Below are 19,477 nucleotides of genomic sequence, written 5' to 3'. Positions count from 1 at the left end.
GAGTTGTGTAGTCTTCAGGTGTTTGGGCAATCTTGGTTCTTGGCTGTGACACCTCAGCCACTTGGGATATGAAAACTGAGCAGTTTGGAGGACAATGATCAGGGTGTGAAGGCTCTAGGTCATAAGGTCTTTTGAGGTGCTTACATATCTCTATTACAAAAGACAGAAGGAAAGTTCTTGGGTGTGTTTCGGGTCTGAATCCCAGGATGAGAGACATTATGTGAGGTCTTGGAGCCATGACCCCAGTTCCAGTGAAGCCTGTGTTAACTGAGGTCTTTGTCCAGGATCGAGCACTCTGCACTCTATGGAGGTGTGTGTTCCAGGGTGTGAGGTCTCTGAGGTCTGGGGTCAATACCCAAGACTTAATTAAGGTCTAGGAGGCTTGTGTCCTAGGTACCCAGGGTATGAGGTCTCTGGGCTGTTTGGGATTGTTACCTATATGTAGTTTTAAAAACATTTGAGTCTCATGTCACAGCTTGGGAGGTCTCTGAGCAAAACCAGAGACTTACATTCAGGTTGAGGAATGATGAAAATGGTGATTTGAAACATGGTGTCTTTGTTCTCTGCTTTATACCCTGGCACATGTAGGTGTTCAATAAATATTTGTAGAGAAAGCTTCTTCAGGCACAAGAAGTTTTCTTTTTGAATACAATAGGCAGGCATTGGATTCAAAGCCTGTAAGAGCAGGGAAGGTCCAGTTCAAATTTTAGCACATTTCTTTATCTCCACTGTACTGGTGTTTTTGGCTAGTTATTTTTTGCTTATGGCAAGTGATATTGGTTTATCCATTTAGAAAGTACTGCATTTGGCTTGCTTTTAAAAATGGAAGTATGAAGCAAATTTATTTTATGTCAAGCTATTTTGTAGACGAAGGTGCAAATACTACACCATAGAGGCCCAAAATAGGGTTCAAGTCAGATGGCTAAGGGGTGAGGACGACATTCCTGGGCAAACCCAACTCCCAGCCCCTCAAACCCCAAATCCCAGACCCTCAATCCCTCACATCTTGGCTTGTTCAGTCAACAATGCATTTTATTGGTGCCCACTCCAGGCTGGGTAGGGCTGAGGGGTGTACAAGAGGAGAACCACATTCAGTCCATGCCTGAAGGTCAGCCTTGGGGGCAAGGGCGGGACAGACACATAGACAGACACACAGATCTGGTAGCAGGGTGCACAGTCTCACATAGGGACACTCTGGGCACAGGTAGTCAATAAAGGTTTCCTAGAGAAGACCTCACAGGGGTGGAGAACAGGGGCGAGGCAGCCATCAGAACCTTCGCCTTTTGTACATTTGTAGGCAATTAATTTGTGAGACCAGTGGACCCAAGGTGAGCACAAAGGGCTGGAGGCTGAGGCTGGTGGGAAGTAGAAGCTTTCCTCTTGCCTCACCATATCCTAGTGGGTAAGCTTTCCCCCATTCTTGGCCTGTACTTTGCCTTCTACCACATGGGCCCCTTCCTGGGATCCACCCCCTGGGATCCACCTTTGTGGATCAAGGCTTCCCTGAGACAATCCACATGGACCAGGTGCACCTCATCAGCTTCCCATCAATGCACATTATTTTCCTAAGTGCTATCTACGGACTATCTAGGTCTTGGTTCCAGCTCTTAGTAGTCCTAGCAGTCACCACACCCAGGGCAGGGGCCCTAGCATCCAGTGCTCCTAAGAGCTTGGGGCATCTTCTTTGTGTTCCCTGAAGGCAGAACTCAGTCCTGGCCACCTTCAGGGCTAGCAGAATCTAGATCACCTTCTTCTCACTGGTCAGTGGGCCATGGGCATCCACTTCTCAGATGTACAGCCCTGGCAGAGATCCTGACTCTTAAGGCCAACAATAGCCAGCATCATAAGCACAATGGGCAGAAACCAGCCTCAGGCCCCTGCCCTGGAAACCCCCTTTTCTTTTACTAGTATAAAGGTTCTGTGGTTGGAGAACCAGCTTCATGTCAGCTGGAAACTGGGCTCTGATGTCTGCCTTCCCTGGTGTTGCTTCCCCACACCCTGAGGTAATAGGGAGGAGGCCTGCAGCAGACCCCTCAGGCCCCAGGCAGAAACAAACATCTTTCTGTTCTGGGGCGGGGCTCACCCCTTGGACCTCCTTCACAGGTCATGAATCCCAACTGCAGAAAATCCTGATGATGGGAAAAAGGTACTTCTGAAGGTGGGCAGGGGTTTGTAAGTGCAACCCACGGATGGAGCTGGGACAGGGAAAGGGGACTCCTGGAGTTGGTCCTCACTGCAGCCCTGACCCTGGAGCAGGTAGAGCAGGCGGGGGCAGGTGGGAGCAGGTAGAGGCAGGCGAGGCCCTGGCGGTCATTCCCCCACAGGAGGGAAGCAGTGGGGGAGGGGCAGGTGGCTTCAGACTCCCCTCAGTCAGTCTGGCCTCAGACTTCGCAGGGCTAGAAGAGGTATTTGCGGCAGGATTCAGTCCCACACTTGCATTCAATACGGACCCGCTTCTTGGGGGAGCCGGGGAGCCCAGCCAGGCCAAAGTTGGAGTCCATACGGGTACTCTCCATGTCCACGGGGTCCACTGTGGAGTCACAGTCAGGAGGGGGAGGGAGGGGATTTGTTAGAAGGCCTGGATGAAGCATCCTGTTACCCTTTATACCAGGAGACCCAGGGATCTTGGGAGCTGGAAGCAGGTTTAGGATTTAAATTAGGAGGGATCATCTTAGGGATGACGTTTTAGGGCTAGAACTTGAGCGTAGCACCAAAGGGGTATTCAGCCCAGAGGTTAAGGGTTATTGGGAGAAGTGGGTAGCTGTCAGGGAACCAGGAGGGTTGTGTCAGATGGGGAATGAAAGGCCCCCTGGGTAGGAGCATTTGAACCCTACTGCCCCATATCCACCCTGAGTATCTCAGGGATGGCTAGTCTGTTAAGGAAGGGACTGGTTTTCCAAAGGCTTGGATTGAGAAAGGTCACAGGGGGCTAGAGTGGAGAGGGGCAGGGGCAGTTCAGTCCAGATGGGAGCTAGAAGTGCTTTAACTCTCCAGTTACATGTCTTCTCCCAGGAGGCCTGAGAGAAGATGGGACACGTAGCTCTGGATTGGGGCTCAGGGGTAGAAATGTTGGGGCACCATGGGGGAGGCAGGGTTCTAAGAGTCTTGACAGGAGACTGGGAGTCAAGAGGAGCATCTTAAAGCTCCAGCTAAAGCACTTCCCTTGCTTCCCCCAGTGACTGGTGTGCCTTGGGGTGGGGTCCTCACCATCCCCCATCACCGTGTACCCTTGCCCCTGGGCCCTTGCCACCCCCACCTTGCATGTTGTAATCAAAGGTGAGCTCCTCGCCTGCCCGGATGGTTCTTGTGGCAAAGAAAGCAATGCGGGGCAGCCGCTCATCAAGGTTGTCTATGAAGACGTTGTACACCTGTAGGTTGGGGTCACACTGGGCGAGAAAGAACAGTGGGAGGGTGAGGAGGGGCCCTGGCCTGCCCTTCCCAACCCCCTCCCCACCTGCCGGGAGCACCCACACTATGGTTGACAAAGTGAGAGATGTTGCCATAATAGGCAGCATCCACAGTATACACGTCCTCCACGTAGTCCAGGTCGAAGAGGTAGGTGGCACCCTGACGATCATAGATCTGGCCCCGCCGCTCCGCCTCCTCTGAGGTAATGATCTGGGGAAAGGGTGAGGGAGATGGTAATCAAGGTTCAGGATAGCCAGTCCTGCTCCTGACCCCAGTGGCCTGGCCTCCTGGGAAGAGAATAATAGTGAGCAGGAGGTACCCCCACCCCAAACACATGGGGGACTGTAATGCAATGGGTCTGTTAGCCCTATCAGAGGCTGCCCACTTGCCCACTCCCCCTTAAGCCTCTGGATGGCAGGAAGAATCTCTCAATGGTGGCAGGGGGGGTGGCAGGGGGCGTTTAGAGTGAAATGAAAGAAACAAAACTGCACCTTCTGTTGCCCAGTGAGACTGCCTGAGATGTCCCAGAGCCTGCTGAACCCTTGGGACAGAGCAATACAGGGACAGAGACACACAGAGAGACCCAGAGCAAGGGCAAAAAAGAATGAGGGCTGGGGTATCATAGGGAGACAGGGGGAAAAACCTGATCCAGGGCAAGAGGGTAGGGGCTAGTGCAAGGCCCAGCACAACGGAAAGCCAGGTGGCCAGAAAGACACAGGAACCGGGGGAAGAAAGATGCCTGTGATGGTGGGGAAAAGGGCCTGAGTGAATGGGCAAGAGACTCACACAAGAGAACTAGAAGCAGAGACAGAGTAAGAAACATATATGATGTTTGTATGAAAGCCCAGAGTGAAGACCAAGGCTCCTGGAGAAGGTCCAAGGCCAAGATCCCTGAGAGTCTGAGATGGCTGGCAAGGTGATGCCCCAAACTTAAGATACTGAATGACAAGACAATGAGAGCAAGCACAAAAGAGTGGGAATGAAAGAAAGGAAACCAAAGTGCAGATGACAGAGGCCCTCCTTCAGAGCAGTGCCAACAACTGGGACTGGGAGAGCAGTAGGCACCTCCTCCCATGCCAACTCCCCAGCCGTGTCCCCTATTGTCCTAGTGAACTTAAAGCTGCTCCTCCAGCCCAGCTCTGACCTGTCCTTGCCTCCTAAATGCTGTTGATGGATTCCATTCCATACTCAAACAGATCTCTCTTCTCTGGCCCCAGGTCTCCTCTTCTCCCACTCCAGGGCCAATAACTACAGCCTTGGGCAGTTCATGTGGCTGACTATGCCCTTCTCTGGATGGGGGTCCCACTGTACCCAAGTCTGCCTCCTCCTCAGCCTGGGGTCCCCCCACTCCTGGGTTTTCTCCTGCCTTTCTTCCCAACCCCTAGAGACAAGTGCCAGAACAGTGTACAACCCATATCCAGATCTGCAATAACTGCTTTTTTTCCCCTTCTGCTCTCTAGCACAGTGACCTGTGCTCTGTTCAAGTGCCGTACTTCAGGCAGCTCTAATGCTCCCTTCCCCCATACCTCTTATTCCTTCCCTCTTCCTTCCTAAGAGATCCACTGCCCACCCCTTAGCCACTTGCCAACAGTAAACACAAACCCAAGACCCTTCCCTACCCTCCCTCCTGTGGCCTGGGGACCATGCTTTTCCAGCTTTCAAATCTGTCCCCTTCCATGTGTGACCACTCTGGGTTCTCCAGTGATGGCCACACTGACTCAGTATGCCCTTACCTCCAGCCTATGCTATATGCCAAGTGCTAATCAACTTTGCTTTCATGAAACCCAGATTTGCCCAGGGGCCACACTGCTCACCACACCCTGTTCCACTCATTTCCTAGAGGAAATTAGCTCCTTCACACACAATTTGGTTTTTTGTTTACTCATTCATTAATTTTTCTTTTGTATTTGTGGTGTTGGGGATGGAACCCAGGAACTGTACATGCTAATAAGCATGTGTTCTCTTGCTGAGCTACACCCCCAGTCCATTTGGTGGATTTGTGTTAAGGATTGAGGCCTACACTGTGCTTAGTCCCAGGGGGCAGAGGTCAGAGTCTGGTGGGGGAGACAGAGCACAGGCCTCATCCCTACCCTTAGGTGTTACAGAGAAATGGAGTCAAGATACCCAGAGTGCAAGATGTTGAACAGGAAACACAGTGCTAAGGGGGAATTTGAGGGGGAATGCAAGACATATATCCTCTAAAGCAAGCTGTAGCTCATAAAATGGCATTGCCACCAGAAGTGGGACTCTCCTGAAGGATGCAACAAAAGTCACAGGAAGGTGGGCAAAGTGGCACACACCTGTAATCCCAGTGACTCAGGAGGCTAAGGCAGGAGGATTGCAAGTTCAAAGTCAGCCTCAGCAATTTAGCAAGGCCTTCTCTCTAAATAAATAGGGTTGGGAATGTGGCTTAGTGGTTAAGGACCCCTGGGTTCAATCCTTAAAAAAAAAAAGCCACAGGAACATGGTGAGGTGATGTTTGCAGAGGTCAGTCTCCCTACACCTCCTGGAGAATATATGTGTTCTACTTTGTGGTGTTGGCTCATATGGGACTGCACTGGGTCTCCACCTTCCCAGCCCACCTCAGAAGCCAGCAGCCTCTCATTAAACCCTGAGATCAAAGGGCAGCCTCTTCAGCTCACTAGCATAGTGGCTACTATCTGAACCATCTTTTTAATTGTAGCCCCTCCCCAAGCCAGGGGTAATGCCTCCCTGGGTTCCATCTTCCCGCCTGTTCTGCCCCTACCTGCTCCCCCAGTCTCACCAAGAGTGAGTCATACTATAAGCCCTCCAGGGCACAAACGGTTGCTTCTCTCTTACCTTCTTTTTAGTCCTACTCTGTAGTAGGTGGTTCACCCTGAAAACCTGGGAATAAATTTACCCCAATTCCTGCCCCCATTAGCTCTATAGACCATTGGGAAGACAGTCTAGGAGCTGGCAGCTTAGACAGGCTGCCAATGTGAATGGGAATTAGAAGACTTGGAGTCAGCTGCCTCTCTTCCCCTCCTGGATGTGGGATCCTAAATGTTCTCTCTTTGCCTGTGTCCTCAGTCAAAAAAAAAACAAAAACAAAAACAAAAAGGCCAATAGGCCTGGCAGAGCACCAGTTATAGACACTGGGTCCTTTTTTAATGTTTATTTTTTTTACTTATTTTTGTGTGGTGCTGAGGATCAAACCTAGTGCCTCACACATGCTAGGTAAGCACTCTACCACTGAGCCACAACCCCAGCCCCTGGGCCTTTTTTTTTTTTTTCCTTTTGCTTACTTTACTGGCTTTATGACTCTGAGAAAGTTACTAAACCTCATTGGCCCTCCATTTTCGCATCTATGGAATGGGAACGACAATGACAAAATCCCAACTGGACAGGACCTGTGTAAAAACCAAACAAGATCATGGAGGAGCCTGGGATGTGGCCCAGTGGTAGAATGCTACCCTAGCATGCTCCAGGACCTGGCTTCCATCTCCAGCATGGTAAAAAAAAAAGAGAGAGAGAGAGAGAGAAACACACAAAAAACAAAAAAGCTAGATCATGGATACAAATGTGAACATAGATAGGAAGTGTTTTTTTTAGGAACAGAGAAACGTAATGAGTAGTTGAGTGTTGTACCTTATTTTATGTACCCTTTACCAAGAGAGGAAGAACTGCTAATTAAATATGGTATCATTTAATTAATTAAGACTTATCTTCATTTCAGAGATATTAAACTATGAAGAGTACATGTTTAAGAATGCATAAAATGTGCTAACATCCTCTGCTGGGTGTGGATGGAAATGCTCTGCAAAAATGTCAGTGTGGACCAAACAAGGAAGAGTGCAAAGGTACAAAGGAGTAAAGGGTTGCTTATATGGCAGGAACTGCTGATGCAGATTGTCGGTGTCCCCAGAGGGGAAGGAGAGCATGGGATCCAGGTTTCATAGCACCCTGGAAGTATCTGGGGCAGTGCTACATAATAAAGTAATATTTCTGTGATGAAATATATGAATATTCACCCCAAATAGAATAACAAAGACTACAAATAGGCCCTTATGAGGTCAGGTTGGGATCTGTAGCTAGATGGGTTACAAAAAAACCCTTTCACTTTCTGAGCATTTTGGATTTACTGACTTTTGAACTCTACCAGCTAAGACCCAAGGCTTACTGTGTACTGAGCACTGTTTCACATAAAGTAACTAGTTAAGCCAGGAACAGTGGCCCACACCTGTAATCCCAGTAGCTTAGGAGGCTGAGGCAGGAGGATCCTGAGTTCAAAGCCGGAAGCCAGACTCAGCAACTAAGCAAGGCCCTAAGTAACTCAGCAAGACCCTGACTCTAAAAATTAGGAATATAAAAAAGGACTGGGGATGTGTCTCAGTGGTAAAGCACCCCTGGGTTCAATCCCTGGTCCAAAAAAAAAAAAAAAAAAAAAAACCTAGTTAAATGTTCCTAACAAGAGAGATCCAGTAATGTAAAGAAAGGTGATCATGGGAAAGGAAAAAAAACAGGGAGCTACTACTGGGGAATGAGATTGAGTAAATTATGCTATGTACAGATATGAATATATCAACAGGAATTCCTCTATTATATATAACTATAATGCACCAATAATTTTTTTTGGTGGTACTGGGGATTGAACCCAGGGCCTTGTGCATGCAAGGCAAGCACTCTACCAACTGAGCCATATCCCCAGCCCAAATGTTTTTAAACAAATGCCTCTAACAAGCATACAAGGTGGGTACTGTTATCAATCCCATTTTTCAGACTAGAAAACTAAGAGAGATGATGAGGGATGCAATCTCAGGCATGCTAGCTCCAGGGGTCACCCGCCTACCCGCTTTGCTATGCTGCCCCTTCTAAGGCCATGTAGGAAGATGAATTTGGTTCTGGCAGGGTTTGGAGACCTGTTGCATCACTGGGAGGACTCATAGGTCATAGGGTGCTGGAGGGGGCCTGAAAGTCACTGAATGTAGCCAAGTGGGAGATCAAGGAACTGTGAAGATAATGTGTGGAGAGTGGGAAAAGTGAGAAACGGGTGAGAAGGCCCCTGAAAATCTTGCTGTTTCTGGCATGGAGGAGTGAGGACATTAAGCCCAGTGAACTCAGGCTATTGTGGTCTATAAGGCTCTTCCTCCTGCAGAAACTTGTGTGCTTTCTTCCATTCAGCATGGTTAGGTCAAAACGTTTCCTGCTCAAGAGAGCATCTAGGACTGCCCAGGCCTGAGATCTAGATATCTCTCTGTCTACACCTGTCAGGGGCCACCCATAGTAAGCATGCATCCTTCTCCAGATGGCTGAGGTCCCTTCTGGGGTCTAGTGATCTCCAGAATATCAGGTCACTAAGAGTGTGCAAACTTCCAATTCTGTCAGGGTAATCACCAGTACAGACCTAAGCTCCAGGCTGTCCAGATCCATTTGGGGTAAGGACACGTCTTTTTCCTGACTCAGGACAGTGTGGGTGTGAACACTTCCTAAGTCAGGGCCCTCTGTAGTATGGAGAGCTTAAGTCCTTCCTCCAGGTCTTTGGGTTACTCTAGGATGTGGATATCTCTTTCTGCAGATTCTGAGGATCCCTCCCCCTGCTAGGAGGAACCCTCCAGGTGTGGACACCTACTCCTTCCTCCAGACTGTCTGGCCCTCCAGCATGTGGCCATTTCCTCTAGCAGACCATCTGGGGTGTTGGTTGTCCCCTTGTCCAGACTGTTATGTCCTTCTGTGGTGTAGACTGTTCTGCCTCTAGACTCTCTGAGGTCTGACTTTCTCTACTCTCTGGTTCCTCAAAATGGGAGCCTCTCCTTACTATCAGTGTCATTACTACAATGTGGACACCCTTAGGTTTGTGTCTCTCAGGCCAGTTTCTGTCACTTCTCAACCATATCAGACCCCTGAGGAAATCTATGGAAATCTATGGAGGTATTTGGGGTTGTCATGACTACAAGGTACACTCAGATTTAGATGATCAAGGTTCAGAGATGCTAAATATCTCCCAATGCATGAGACAGGTATACATAAAAAAGGACTGCTCCCCCACAAATGCTCACCATGTACTATGTCAGGAGGTGACACTTTCTGTTATAGTCCCTTGCAGATTACTCACCTAGACCCCTTCTGTTTTGCACCTGAGCACAAGGCTAAAGCACACATGCCCCCATGCCTCTCTTGCACTGAGGTAAGGCCTGTGACTCAGTTCCAGTCAATAGAGTGTGGGCAGAAGTGATGTGCACTGCATCCAGACCTGAGCCATTAGAACCCTCCCCATTTGTCCCCCACTGGGTCTGCCTGCCAGGCAATGCTGAGAATCTAGAAATGACTTAGAGACTCAAAAGCACAGGAAAGTCACAAGAGGGAAAGAACCTAAATGTTGGAGTCACTATGAAATGATGCCCACCCAAACACCCACACTGGACCATTCATGAGCAAACTAACTTTGATGTGCACAGCCACTAAGATTTGGGGGTTGTACATTATAGCAGCTGGCCTGCCTAATGTACCCTGTCTTTTCCCAGGGTGACCTGAAAGTCTACAGGAGGTAGCCAACCTCTGTCCAAGGAGTGTCTCCATTCTATTCTAGAGTTTTCATCTTCCTTTTGTGTAGTGTAGTGAAAGGTGTTTCCTTGGGCAGATGCTGCTTGTGATAAGATCGCCCCTTGTGAGGTGAGAAGGGGACATGCCTTTTCAGGTGATACAACCCTGTGTCTCAGTTCCCACTTTCCTTCTTTGCTAGGTATCCTTATGAAGCCACCCTGTCCAGAAGTACTTCAATGTTCTTTTCACTACCAGCATGGTTGCGCTGATGTGTACTAGCTTGGAATACTAGTCCCTGTCAGAATGTTGCTGTGACACTCAGAACCACCACTCAGGCCTTTCCCACAAGGAAAGCAGGGAAGTTTCAAATACACAGTGCGGAAGCTGGGTGTGCACATTGCAAATGCATGGTAGGAAAAGCTACACACACATGCCCAAGTCCCATCTCCCTACCTCTCCCACATACTCCATGACGAAGCTGTTCTTGCGGATCTTCTCCAGCGTACGTACACCCCAGCCGCGCCCATCATCTGTGCGGAAGATGCAGAGATCATAGCGGATGCCCTTCTGTACGACGCGGTTGGGGCAGTCATAGCCGCAGCGGCAGCGGGAGTTGCACTCGTAGATGGGCAGCCCTGCTCGCAGCCGCACCTGGCCTTGGTTATTGTAGGCAAACTTGTGCAGGGATGCCCCAGGGCAGCAGCCTCCAGCTGGTGCCCACAGACAGTCCTGACACTCGCAGCCTACAGCCACCTGGTTGAGGGTAATGCCCTCACCAACACGGTACTCATTGATATACACGAAGGCCCGTGGGGGGCCATCCAGGTCCACCTCGTTCTCCACAGTAATGCGTCCTAGGTGGCTGCGCTTGGCATTGAGCTCCTGCTCCCAGCGCTGAAGCGCCCGCCTCTGTTTGGCCTTCTGCACTAGGTAGTTGGCCAAGCTTGGGTCCAGGTGCCGGGGTGGCTTCAACCGGTGATGCCGCCGAAGCAGCTCCTTTTCTAAGTCTTTGTGGAACTGCTTGAGAATGCGCACACACTTGAGATTCTGCCGTGGCTCCCAGGTGCTCTCTGAGTCAGGGTATCCACGCCACTTTACCAGGTAATACTCCTGTTCCTGTTGGAGGGGGCAGAGGTTTGGGGTCAACATAAGTGGTAAGACCTGTGGGACAATGGAGACCATCCATCCCTTCCCACCCCTCTTCTGAAATGATTCTATGCAGTGGCTAGAAAGCATAAAGCTCTGGAATGAGGATTATTAGGTTTAGCTCCCACTCTTCCCCCTTACTATCTGTTCAAATTCCTACTTTTTTGGTACCAGGAATTGAGCCCAGTGGTGCTTAACCATTAAGCAACATCCCCAGCCCTTTTTATATTTTATTTTGGGACAGAGTCTCACTAAGTTGCTTAGGGCCTCACTAAGTTGTGAGGCTGGCTTTAAACTTACAATCCTCCCACCTCAGCCTCTCAAGCCTCTGAGATTACAGGCACATACCACCATGCCCAGTTGCTACTTTTCATGCAATCTTCCAAATCTACTCCCTCCTCCGTCTTCCCCATCATTTCTTCCTTCCTTCTTGCTATTTTGGCCCCAAATCCTAAAGTCATCCTTGACTCATCATTTTTCACACACCCCACATCTACCTTCAGCACATCCTGTTAGCCCCACCTTCCAAACTCATGTAGAATCTGACCCCTTCAAACTACCTAATCACCATTATAGCTCTCCAAGCCCCAGGAGCCCAGGAGCCATCTCACTGGTCCCCATTTCTGCCCTTGTCCCTATATGCTATTCTGCACAAAGTGGCCAGAGGGAGCTTTTATTGCTGGGATGCAGCTAGAGGACAGAGTTTAATAGCACAGATTCTAAAGTTAGACATCTGGGTACAAATCCGTCCATCTGTACCTCCCTGGCTGTGTTGCCTTAGGCAAGTTAATTTAACTTTGTTGGGCCTCAGTTTCCTTGAGTGCAACAAAGAAAATGGCTAACATTTTTCTACCATGTATAAAGCAGCAGGTACTGGTCTAAGCGACTGACATGTCCTAGTAACAAATTTAATCCTCACAACTCTGTATGAGGTAGATACTACTAGTCCTCCCTGTTTTACAGATAAGGAAAATGAAGTCCTGAGAGTTTGGGTAATTACTCAGTCAGGGTTTGAACCCAAGCACACTGGCTCCAGTCTGCTAACCTAACTATCCTGGCTTACCTCCTCCAGCAATCATTAACTGTTGCCACTTACACAGCGCAGTGGGAAGATTAAATGAGTTTCTGAGAGGAAGTGCCTGGCAGGCTGAAAGTGCTCAATAACCATTCGCTATCATCATCTCCCCTCCTGGGCTCAGCATATCATCTCTGCAATTGTTTTGTATTTCTAGGGTGGTAGAAGAAAGATTTATTTGGGAATTTGTTCTGGCTTCTGTTGCCCTCAAAAAGCCACTTGAGTTTCCCCACCTGTAAAATGGGGATAAGTGGGTCTCTTCTTTTTTCCCCCCCTCAGGAAGGAGCAAAGGAGAAAATTCTCTTTGGAAACAAAGGAGGGCAATGAGAGGCAAAGAGGCAATTTCCTTGAGACCCACTCTCTCCCAGGACATGTTGGGCCCAGACTCACTCGGATCTTCTTGTAATCACACAGGTACTCCACTTCAAAGTCATAGAGGTTCCTCTTAGAGATGCCAAGGGCGGGGCAGGACAGTTTGGCCAGGCGGCACAGATCTTGCAACTGATTCCAAGAGGACTTGCAACACACACTGCAGCCTGGAACAAGGTGGGTGAAAGTAGCTGTTAGTGGGCAGCGTGGCCAAGCCAGGGATCTAGGAGGACCCCAGATCCTCTCTGGGACATCATAAGGGCTGCTGCCTAGGAGTCAGAGAAATTTAATATACAGGCTTTGTCCATTTAAGGCTGAGACCCTTAAATGTGTCTTTTCCTTGAATCCCAATGCTTAAGGTCCAAGGCTATCCCGGCAGCAGGGGTCAAGGTAGGATTTGTTACAGGCATAGTCCCAAAGGAATCTACTCCCAGAGCTTCTAACTCCTACACTATTCTGAAAACCTACCTTCAGTTCAAGACCAGCTCACCCTTCTCTCCACTTTGCAAAAGAAAGAGACCAACCCCCCATCTCAGCAGGGTGCACTGCCATAAGGCAGGTGGGGTAGGGATGGGATTAAAACCTCCAGGGCACCAAACAAAGGCGTAACTGGAAAGACTGGTCTTCTATACCTTATCTGAAACTCCTGGGCCAGATGTGTTTTGTAATTCACATTTTGAGGGATTCTACAAGTACAGTTCTAGGTATACCCCATTTATTAAGCTAACTTCCCTAGTGTGTTCAGGGTCCTCAAGCTATATCAAACATTTCTGCAGCAAAAGTATGAGTTTTCCACATTAAATAGGAAAAAAGATATGGGATAAAGATGTAGGATAATTTCATTGAATAATCCAACTTTTTAAAATCTCCTTTTACCATGAATGGTATCAAATTTAAGAAAAAGATACACATTTTCAGGGCTTTTTAGATTTTTGAATTATAAATAAAGAATATAGAATGATACTACATTACAAAAAGCTTCCTTTAATGACAGTCTGTGGCACCTTAAATACACAAAGTAAAATTTTTCACAATGCTACATTTTAACTTTATCTCATTCACAATAGGTGAAAGATGTAGAGCTTGAGCAAGATGTAGAGCTTGCTCTGAATTCAGGAACACACAATGCAATATAGGTTAGTGACATACGTTCCTTTAAATATATCTGAAATGTTCCTGGGGGGGGGGTTCAGCAATTTTTTTTCAAAACACAGGGATGTAAAAATGCATATATTTCTTATTCAAGGCACATCTTTCATTAATGTGCTTAAGAAGCCATTTTATGAAATTGTTACAAAACACATGATTCAGAGTAACCAGTTCACATCCTATTCCACCTTTTAAAGAAACGTTTCTTATTTCTCCCTCCCATGATAAGCACTAAACATTTAACTTAATGATGAAATACTCTAGATGTCAACCTAAAAACATAGAAGAGCTATTCAAAATTATTTTGTGTGCAACTTCCCCCCACTTAGCAAGGCCTAGTGGAGACTGAACCTGTGCTCACACTACTCTCTCCCTATGATGCCTCCCTTCCAAAGCCCTTAACTTGCATTTGAAACCCCACTGAAGTGGTCCAAACTAACATCTCCAGCTGCTGGCTCTGCACTGACCAGCGCTTTACTCTCCTACACCTCAGAGGTCCCGCTCCCACTTGTGGAATCCACCCTTCCTCAAAGCTTTATTCATGCAGAGGAACCCCCCCAACACACAATCACCCCTCTTTCACCACACATGGGGGAGTCCAGTACTACTCTTAGGGAGGCCCCATTCCCTTCTCTGAGGGGAATCCTCTACTCCAAACCCTTCCCACATCACGCAGAGAAGGCTATACGCTCCTTGCTAAAGATTCGTCAGTCCCCCAACTCTAAGTGAGTGATGCGTCCCCCTTCTCTTCCCTCCCCTTCCGGCGTCTCGCGTGGACACCGAAAGGGTAACGGTCACCGGGGGCCAATTTTCCCGCGCGCGGGCGCGGCCTCCCCGGCAAGACCCCGCGCGTGCGCGACCCGGTCCTGTCGCGATCTGCGGCGCGCCACCCTCCCAGGTCCCCACTTAGCCCCGCGCCCGACTCATTCTGAAGCGCGCGCCCCCTCCTCTCAGCCCCGCCCAGCCCCGCGCGCCAGGCCCGCGCTCCTTGAGCCCTATCCTTTCCGCCCTGGGCTTCCGGCTCTCGGCTCCGTGGTCTCGGACGCCGGGACCCCGAGCCCGCTACACCACCCCTCCAGCCCACCCGGCCCGGCCAACGGGCCCGTGCCTCCGCCGCCACTGCTTCACCTTTTAAATTTTCCGCCATCTTTCCCCACGGCTAACGACATTCGGGCCTAGCCGGCCTCGCGAGAAGAGAGCTCGCGCGGGCGTGGCCGGGAACGCGCAGCCTATTGGCCGTGCCTCCCCGCCAGCAGCCCCCGCGCGGACCAACCGGCGAGCCGTGACCGTACCCCTCCCCACCACCGGCTCGGTCCCGGAGGCGGGTGCTCGCCGCGTTTTCCCAGAGTGCGTCTGGGCGGCGGCGACGACGGTGACGGCGGTGCCTGAGGTTGCTTCAGGCCCTACCCGTACGCCGGTCTGTCTGTCACGCTGATAGCCAATCACGTCGTCAGCCAGTCATACGGGGGATTCTCTGTTCTGTCAGACCCCCAATTACCTCAGTCTGTCAGTCCGTCCTCACATTTTAACCCCAAGCATTCCGTGATTCCCAGGGTGGACTAGTGCCACTTATAGCTGCTCAACGGTCAAAGCAGACCGTAGGTCAGTCACCCTAGACAGGTGTCCATTCAGACCTGCCTCCCCATTCACTCTCTCTGTGAGAGAGTGTCTGTCAATAGTAGCATCCATTTGTGCCCTCTGGTGCTGTAAGCCAGTCAGTCTGTCTTTACCTCAAACCGTCCCCATCATGTTTTCAGCCAGTTAAGCAGCCCTCCTCCCCATCTACCCTTGCCCTGTAACCACCTGTGGTTCCCCCAAGAACAAACCTCATAAACTACAGTATTCAGCCTTGCCTCAGGAAGGCTGGGATTAAGTTAGAATAAACTGTCATTGTCAGTTTCTAATATAGCCATGTCTAACAGTCACACTGTCAATTGGTCGCTGCATTTCCCTCAGGTTATTCCTTATTTACATCAAGAGCAGTCACAACATCAAGCTAGCCCTTAAAGCAAATAGTCACAGGGACTAGAGGTATGATGCAGTCTCCTGGCTACCTGTTAGTAGGTCACTTGGTGTATAAGGAAAACCTGGTGTAGGAGGAGAACTGGCTGCTGAAGGTGGAAGGTGTGGAAAGATTAAAGAGCTAGACAGATCTAAGATTACATAAAGTCCAATTCAATAGGGATTTGCAGACAGAAGCACATGTTAGGTGTCAGCAAGGCAGGAGAATCTCCATACCCTGAGACAGGAAGAAGGTCTTTATATGCTAAGCTGGGTGAGGCCAACCAGAATATCCCTGGGTTTTCACACACACACACAAAAATACATTCAATGTCAGTCAAAAAAAAATCTGGGCATCAGTAGTCAGCATGAAATGCTTGCCTGATTTATCTTAATGATTTTTTTTATCCTATAGGGGTTTTTAAAAAATATTTTTTAGTTTTCAATGGATTTTTATTATTTATTTATTTATATGTGGTGCTGAGAATTGAACCCAGTTCCTCACACATGCAAGGCCAGTGGTCTACCACTGAGCTATAACCCCAACCCCTATAGGATTTTAAATAAGTGTTAAGGTTATCTGGTAGGCAAGATGGCTGTTACAACCAAGATGGCTTTAGTCATGTCAAGCTGGATTCCTACAGCCAGTCTGCCATTTCTCAGGCAAGGTATCCCCACCACAGTTCAGTCAGTTGGTATCTTCTGATGTGTTGGATGCCTCAGAGAGGCTAAGATTTTATCAGGGCAGACAGTCCATACCTACTGTCAAGGAGTCAGGAAGCTATGTTTATCAATAAGCTGGTTTGTGACTTGTCTCATTCAATCTACCCCTCACCATATTGTCAGTCAGTCAGGTAGTCATTCTCAGCATCTCATTGATCACACCACCTGTGGGGTGATCAGTAGGTCAGAGGATACAGCCAGGCCCTCAAGCATGTGATGCAGTCAGGGTGGACAACTGTTCACCAGATACAACTGCCTAGCAGGCAACCACAAACCGGTCTATCAGTCATCCTAAAATCCCCTCAGGTTAGCCCTTCCTTACATGGGGGCCAGAAAGTACAATATCCAGACATTCCCTCAGTCCAGGTGTGATTCCTAGCAGTAGTGAGCCATTTACAACTTCCAGACAGACAAGCCAACAGCAGGACCATGTGTCATCAGTCATCCAGCCTCGGGAGACCCTTAGGCCTTCTCCAATGTCAAGCCACCAACCCCAGCTAGTCCTAGTCGGGCTATCATTCAGTTGCATGTTCATTGACTCACAGCATTGGAAAACCTCACTGTCAGTTTCTCAAACTGTCCCTCTCTCTGTCACTCCATCAGCTTACTGGAGAAATGGCTGGCCTATCTGAGGTTCTATCACCCCCTGCTTACCATGAATAGAACAGTCAACAGTGTTAAGACCCAACATGCAACCCTTTCCCTCCCTTATTCTTTCTAGAAATGTCAGATGCTGGTCTTCACGTGCTCCCCTTATTGCTGGCAGGCAAGACCCGCCAACTCCCAGGAGTTCAGGAAACCTGTCTAACTCATGAGAGTGCTTTAAGACATGACCTCTGCCTGCCTGGATCTGGAGGGAGATCTAAGGGTCTGTGGGTGATGGGGAACAACCCTTGGCCCTACCCAAACCATATAATAATATAATAAGGATAAAGGCCTAAACCATTTCAAATCTTGGCTCTACCATTTACTGTACTCTTGGCAGTTTCTTGGGCAGTTTCTTCCCCTGATGAATGACCTTGGAGTAGATGTCTCCCACTTCCAGAAAATGAATCTTTCTGGACTAACATTTTTCAGGAGACCTCAGAAGTAATATGTCACCTTATTATGGCTATGTCATTTTCCCTGTCATTTTTCTTTCATTCAGCATAAATGAAGTGCCTATTGTATATGCTACCTTGCCTAATGCTGAGGCCAACGCAAGGTTTTATCCATTTCATGCTGCACAAGTTTAACCTATTTGAATGTAAACATCATTTTGGAGTGTAACATACATACAGAAGGATATACAGATCATGGGGCACAATGAACGAGTTTCCCCAATGGAACACACATGTGGAACCCAAACACAGGGTAAGAAACTATTGCCAGACAGGGCTCAAGAAATGTTTAATTTTTTAAAAAATATTTTTTTAGTTGTCAATGAACCTTTATTTTATTTATTTATATGTGGTGCTGAGAATCAAACCCAGGGCCTCACACATGCCAGGCAAGTGCTCTACCACTGGGCCACAACCCCAGCCCCTGTTTAATTTTTTAATGTCTCTGAAATCAGCCTGCAATCTTACAAGTCCTGGTGAGTCATAATTTAAATGACAGTACTCTTTTTCTCTTTCTTAGTGAAACATAAAATAATGATGCATTGAACAATCAATGATGATTCAGAGTCAGTGAATCCGGTGTTAACAATAACAACACAACAATGATAATAACAGCTACCATTTATAGGTGCCTACAAGGAACCAGGCACTTTGCAGACATCATTTACTTTGATTCTCTCCACAACCCTGGGAAATAAACTTTTTTTGTCTTCATTTTAAAGAGTGAGGAAACTGAACACCAAAGAGGTCAGGCAACTTGCTCAGATGATTTTTTGTGGTACAGGGGGTTTTAGGTAAGTGTTCTACCACTGAACTGCATCCCTAGGCCCTTAGTCAATTCTTTAACCCCAAGTCTGTGCCTGCTCTAGCCAGTGCTCAAAGGCAGTGAGAAGTTGCTCTTTGTATGGTCTTTTCCAGGACAAAGCCTGAGGAAGGGGGTTCCTGAATGCCAGATTTCCAGGGTTTCTATGGGCAACTGGGAGGGGGAATAGATGATGCTGACAGGCCCTTCCTGGATTCAGTGCCTACCACCCCAGACATGGGACCTGTCCTGTGTAGGGAGTGAAGAGAGGGATGAAGGATCCTGTAAGAATTCAGGGAAACCTGAGACTCCCTCCTTCTCTAGCTCTAGGGGAATTCTCCCTTCCACCAGGAAATCCTAAGGGGCAAAGCCAGTTCCCCTCTCCTCCTGCTGCTCCATCCTCTCAGTTGGCTTGATTTCCTCCCTACCTCCCACTCCACCCTACCCCATTTTGATAGTTCAGAAATTATTCCACTGATCTTGCAGGCTGAGGAAGCCTGTCCTCTATGAACTCTACCTCATAGACTGGGGGCAAAATAATTGATAGTGAGGGGATGAAGGTATAAGTCAGTGACAGAGTGTTCAAGTGCAAGGCCCTGGTAAGATCCCAACCACTGCAAGAAAAAGAATAGAAAAATAATTGACTGTGAACGAGTTCCTTGACCTCTCTGGGCTTCAGTTTCCTCAGTATTTTTCTCCCTTCTCCCCTCCTCCTCTTCAGGTAGCATATTTAAGATCTTGAATTCACCAAATTTCAGAAATGGGAAGGAGTAGGAATCTCAATTCTAGATTTTGATGCACAAGAGTTTCTAGTTATTCCATTGGAAATAGCCTTAAATACCAGAGAGTTTTGAATTATTCCTTTTTTTTCTGAAAAAAAAAAGTGTCTTGGAGGAGGAGGAGGAGGATGGCTGACTCAGTGGGATACCATTGGAAATCTGGCATGTATTGTTATTATCATTGTATAGATAAGGAAACTGAGGCTGAATGAGGTGTCTTGCCTGGGTTCCAGAGCAGATCTGTCTGGTTATGAAGTCTTTGCCTCTTCCCTTGCAATTGGCCAGTTCTTGGTTTGCACTGGTTACTGGGCAGAGCTGAATTTTAAAATTGAGAAGGGGATCCTGTCCCTCAAAATCCTGGTATATGAGTTGTGTGTATAGAAAGTGGGGAAGTCTGATCATCAAGTATGCTTTTGATCTTGAT

The 19,477-nt window shown here is 48.3% G+C and overlaps 1 protein-coding gene and 1 non-coding gene across 2 annotated transcripts; both read right to left on the bottom strand.

Annotated features, from left to right (window-relative positions):
* Nucleotides 1–963: 963 nt before the first annotated feature.
* Nucleotides 964–15,000, bottom strand: Suv39h1 (SUV39H1 histone lysine methyltransferase). Its single transcript, XM_047535858.1, has 6 exons — nt 14,777–15,000; nt 12,521–12,666; nt 10,363–11,025; nt 3,472–3,618; nt 3,257–3,386; nt 964–2,530 (listed from the first exon to the last, which is right to left on the bottom strand). Exons 1-6 carry the CDS (start codon nt 14,793–14,795, stop codon nt 2,397–2,399), a joined length of 1,239 nt encoding a protein of 412 aa, XP_047391814.1. The 5' UTR covers nt 14,796–15,000; the 3' UTR covers nt 964–2,396.
* On the bottom strand, nt 8,003–8,075 carry Trnaa-ugc (transfer RNA alanine (anticodon UGC)). Its single transcript has one exon. It is a non-coding gene; the product is annotated as a tRNA-Ala (tRNA).
* Nucleotides 15,001–19,477: the final 4,477 nt, after the last annotated feature.

Source organism: Sciurus carolinensis, chromosome X, assembly GCF_902686445.1.
Source record: "Sciurus carolinensis chromosome X, mSciCar1.2, whole genome shotgun sequence".
NCBI classification, from domain to species: Eukaryota; Metazoa; Chordata; class Mammalia; order Rodentia; family Sciuridae; genus Sciurus; species Sciurus carolinensis.
Note: the sequence above shows the minus strand (reverse complement) of the source record. Positions and strands in the feature narration are given on the sequence as shown.

Coding starts and splice junctions, on each gene's coding strand:
- Suv39h1 (XM_047535858.1), bottom strand. Junction 3,619..10,362: donor TCATGGAGTATGTGGGAGAG/GTAGGGAGATGG, acceptor CCCTTTCCCCAG/ATCATTACCTCAGAGGAGGC. Junction 2,531..3,256: donor CTTTGATTACAACATGCAAG/GTGGGGGTGGCA, acceptor GTGACTCCACAG/TGGACCCCGTGGACATGGAG.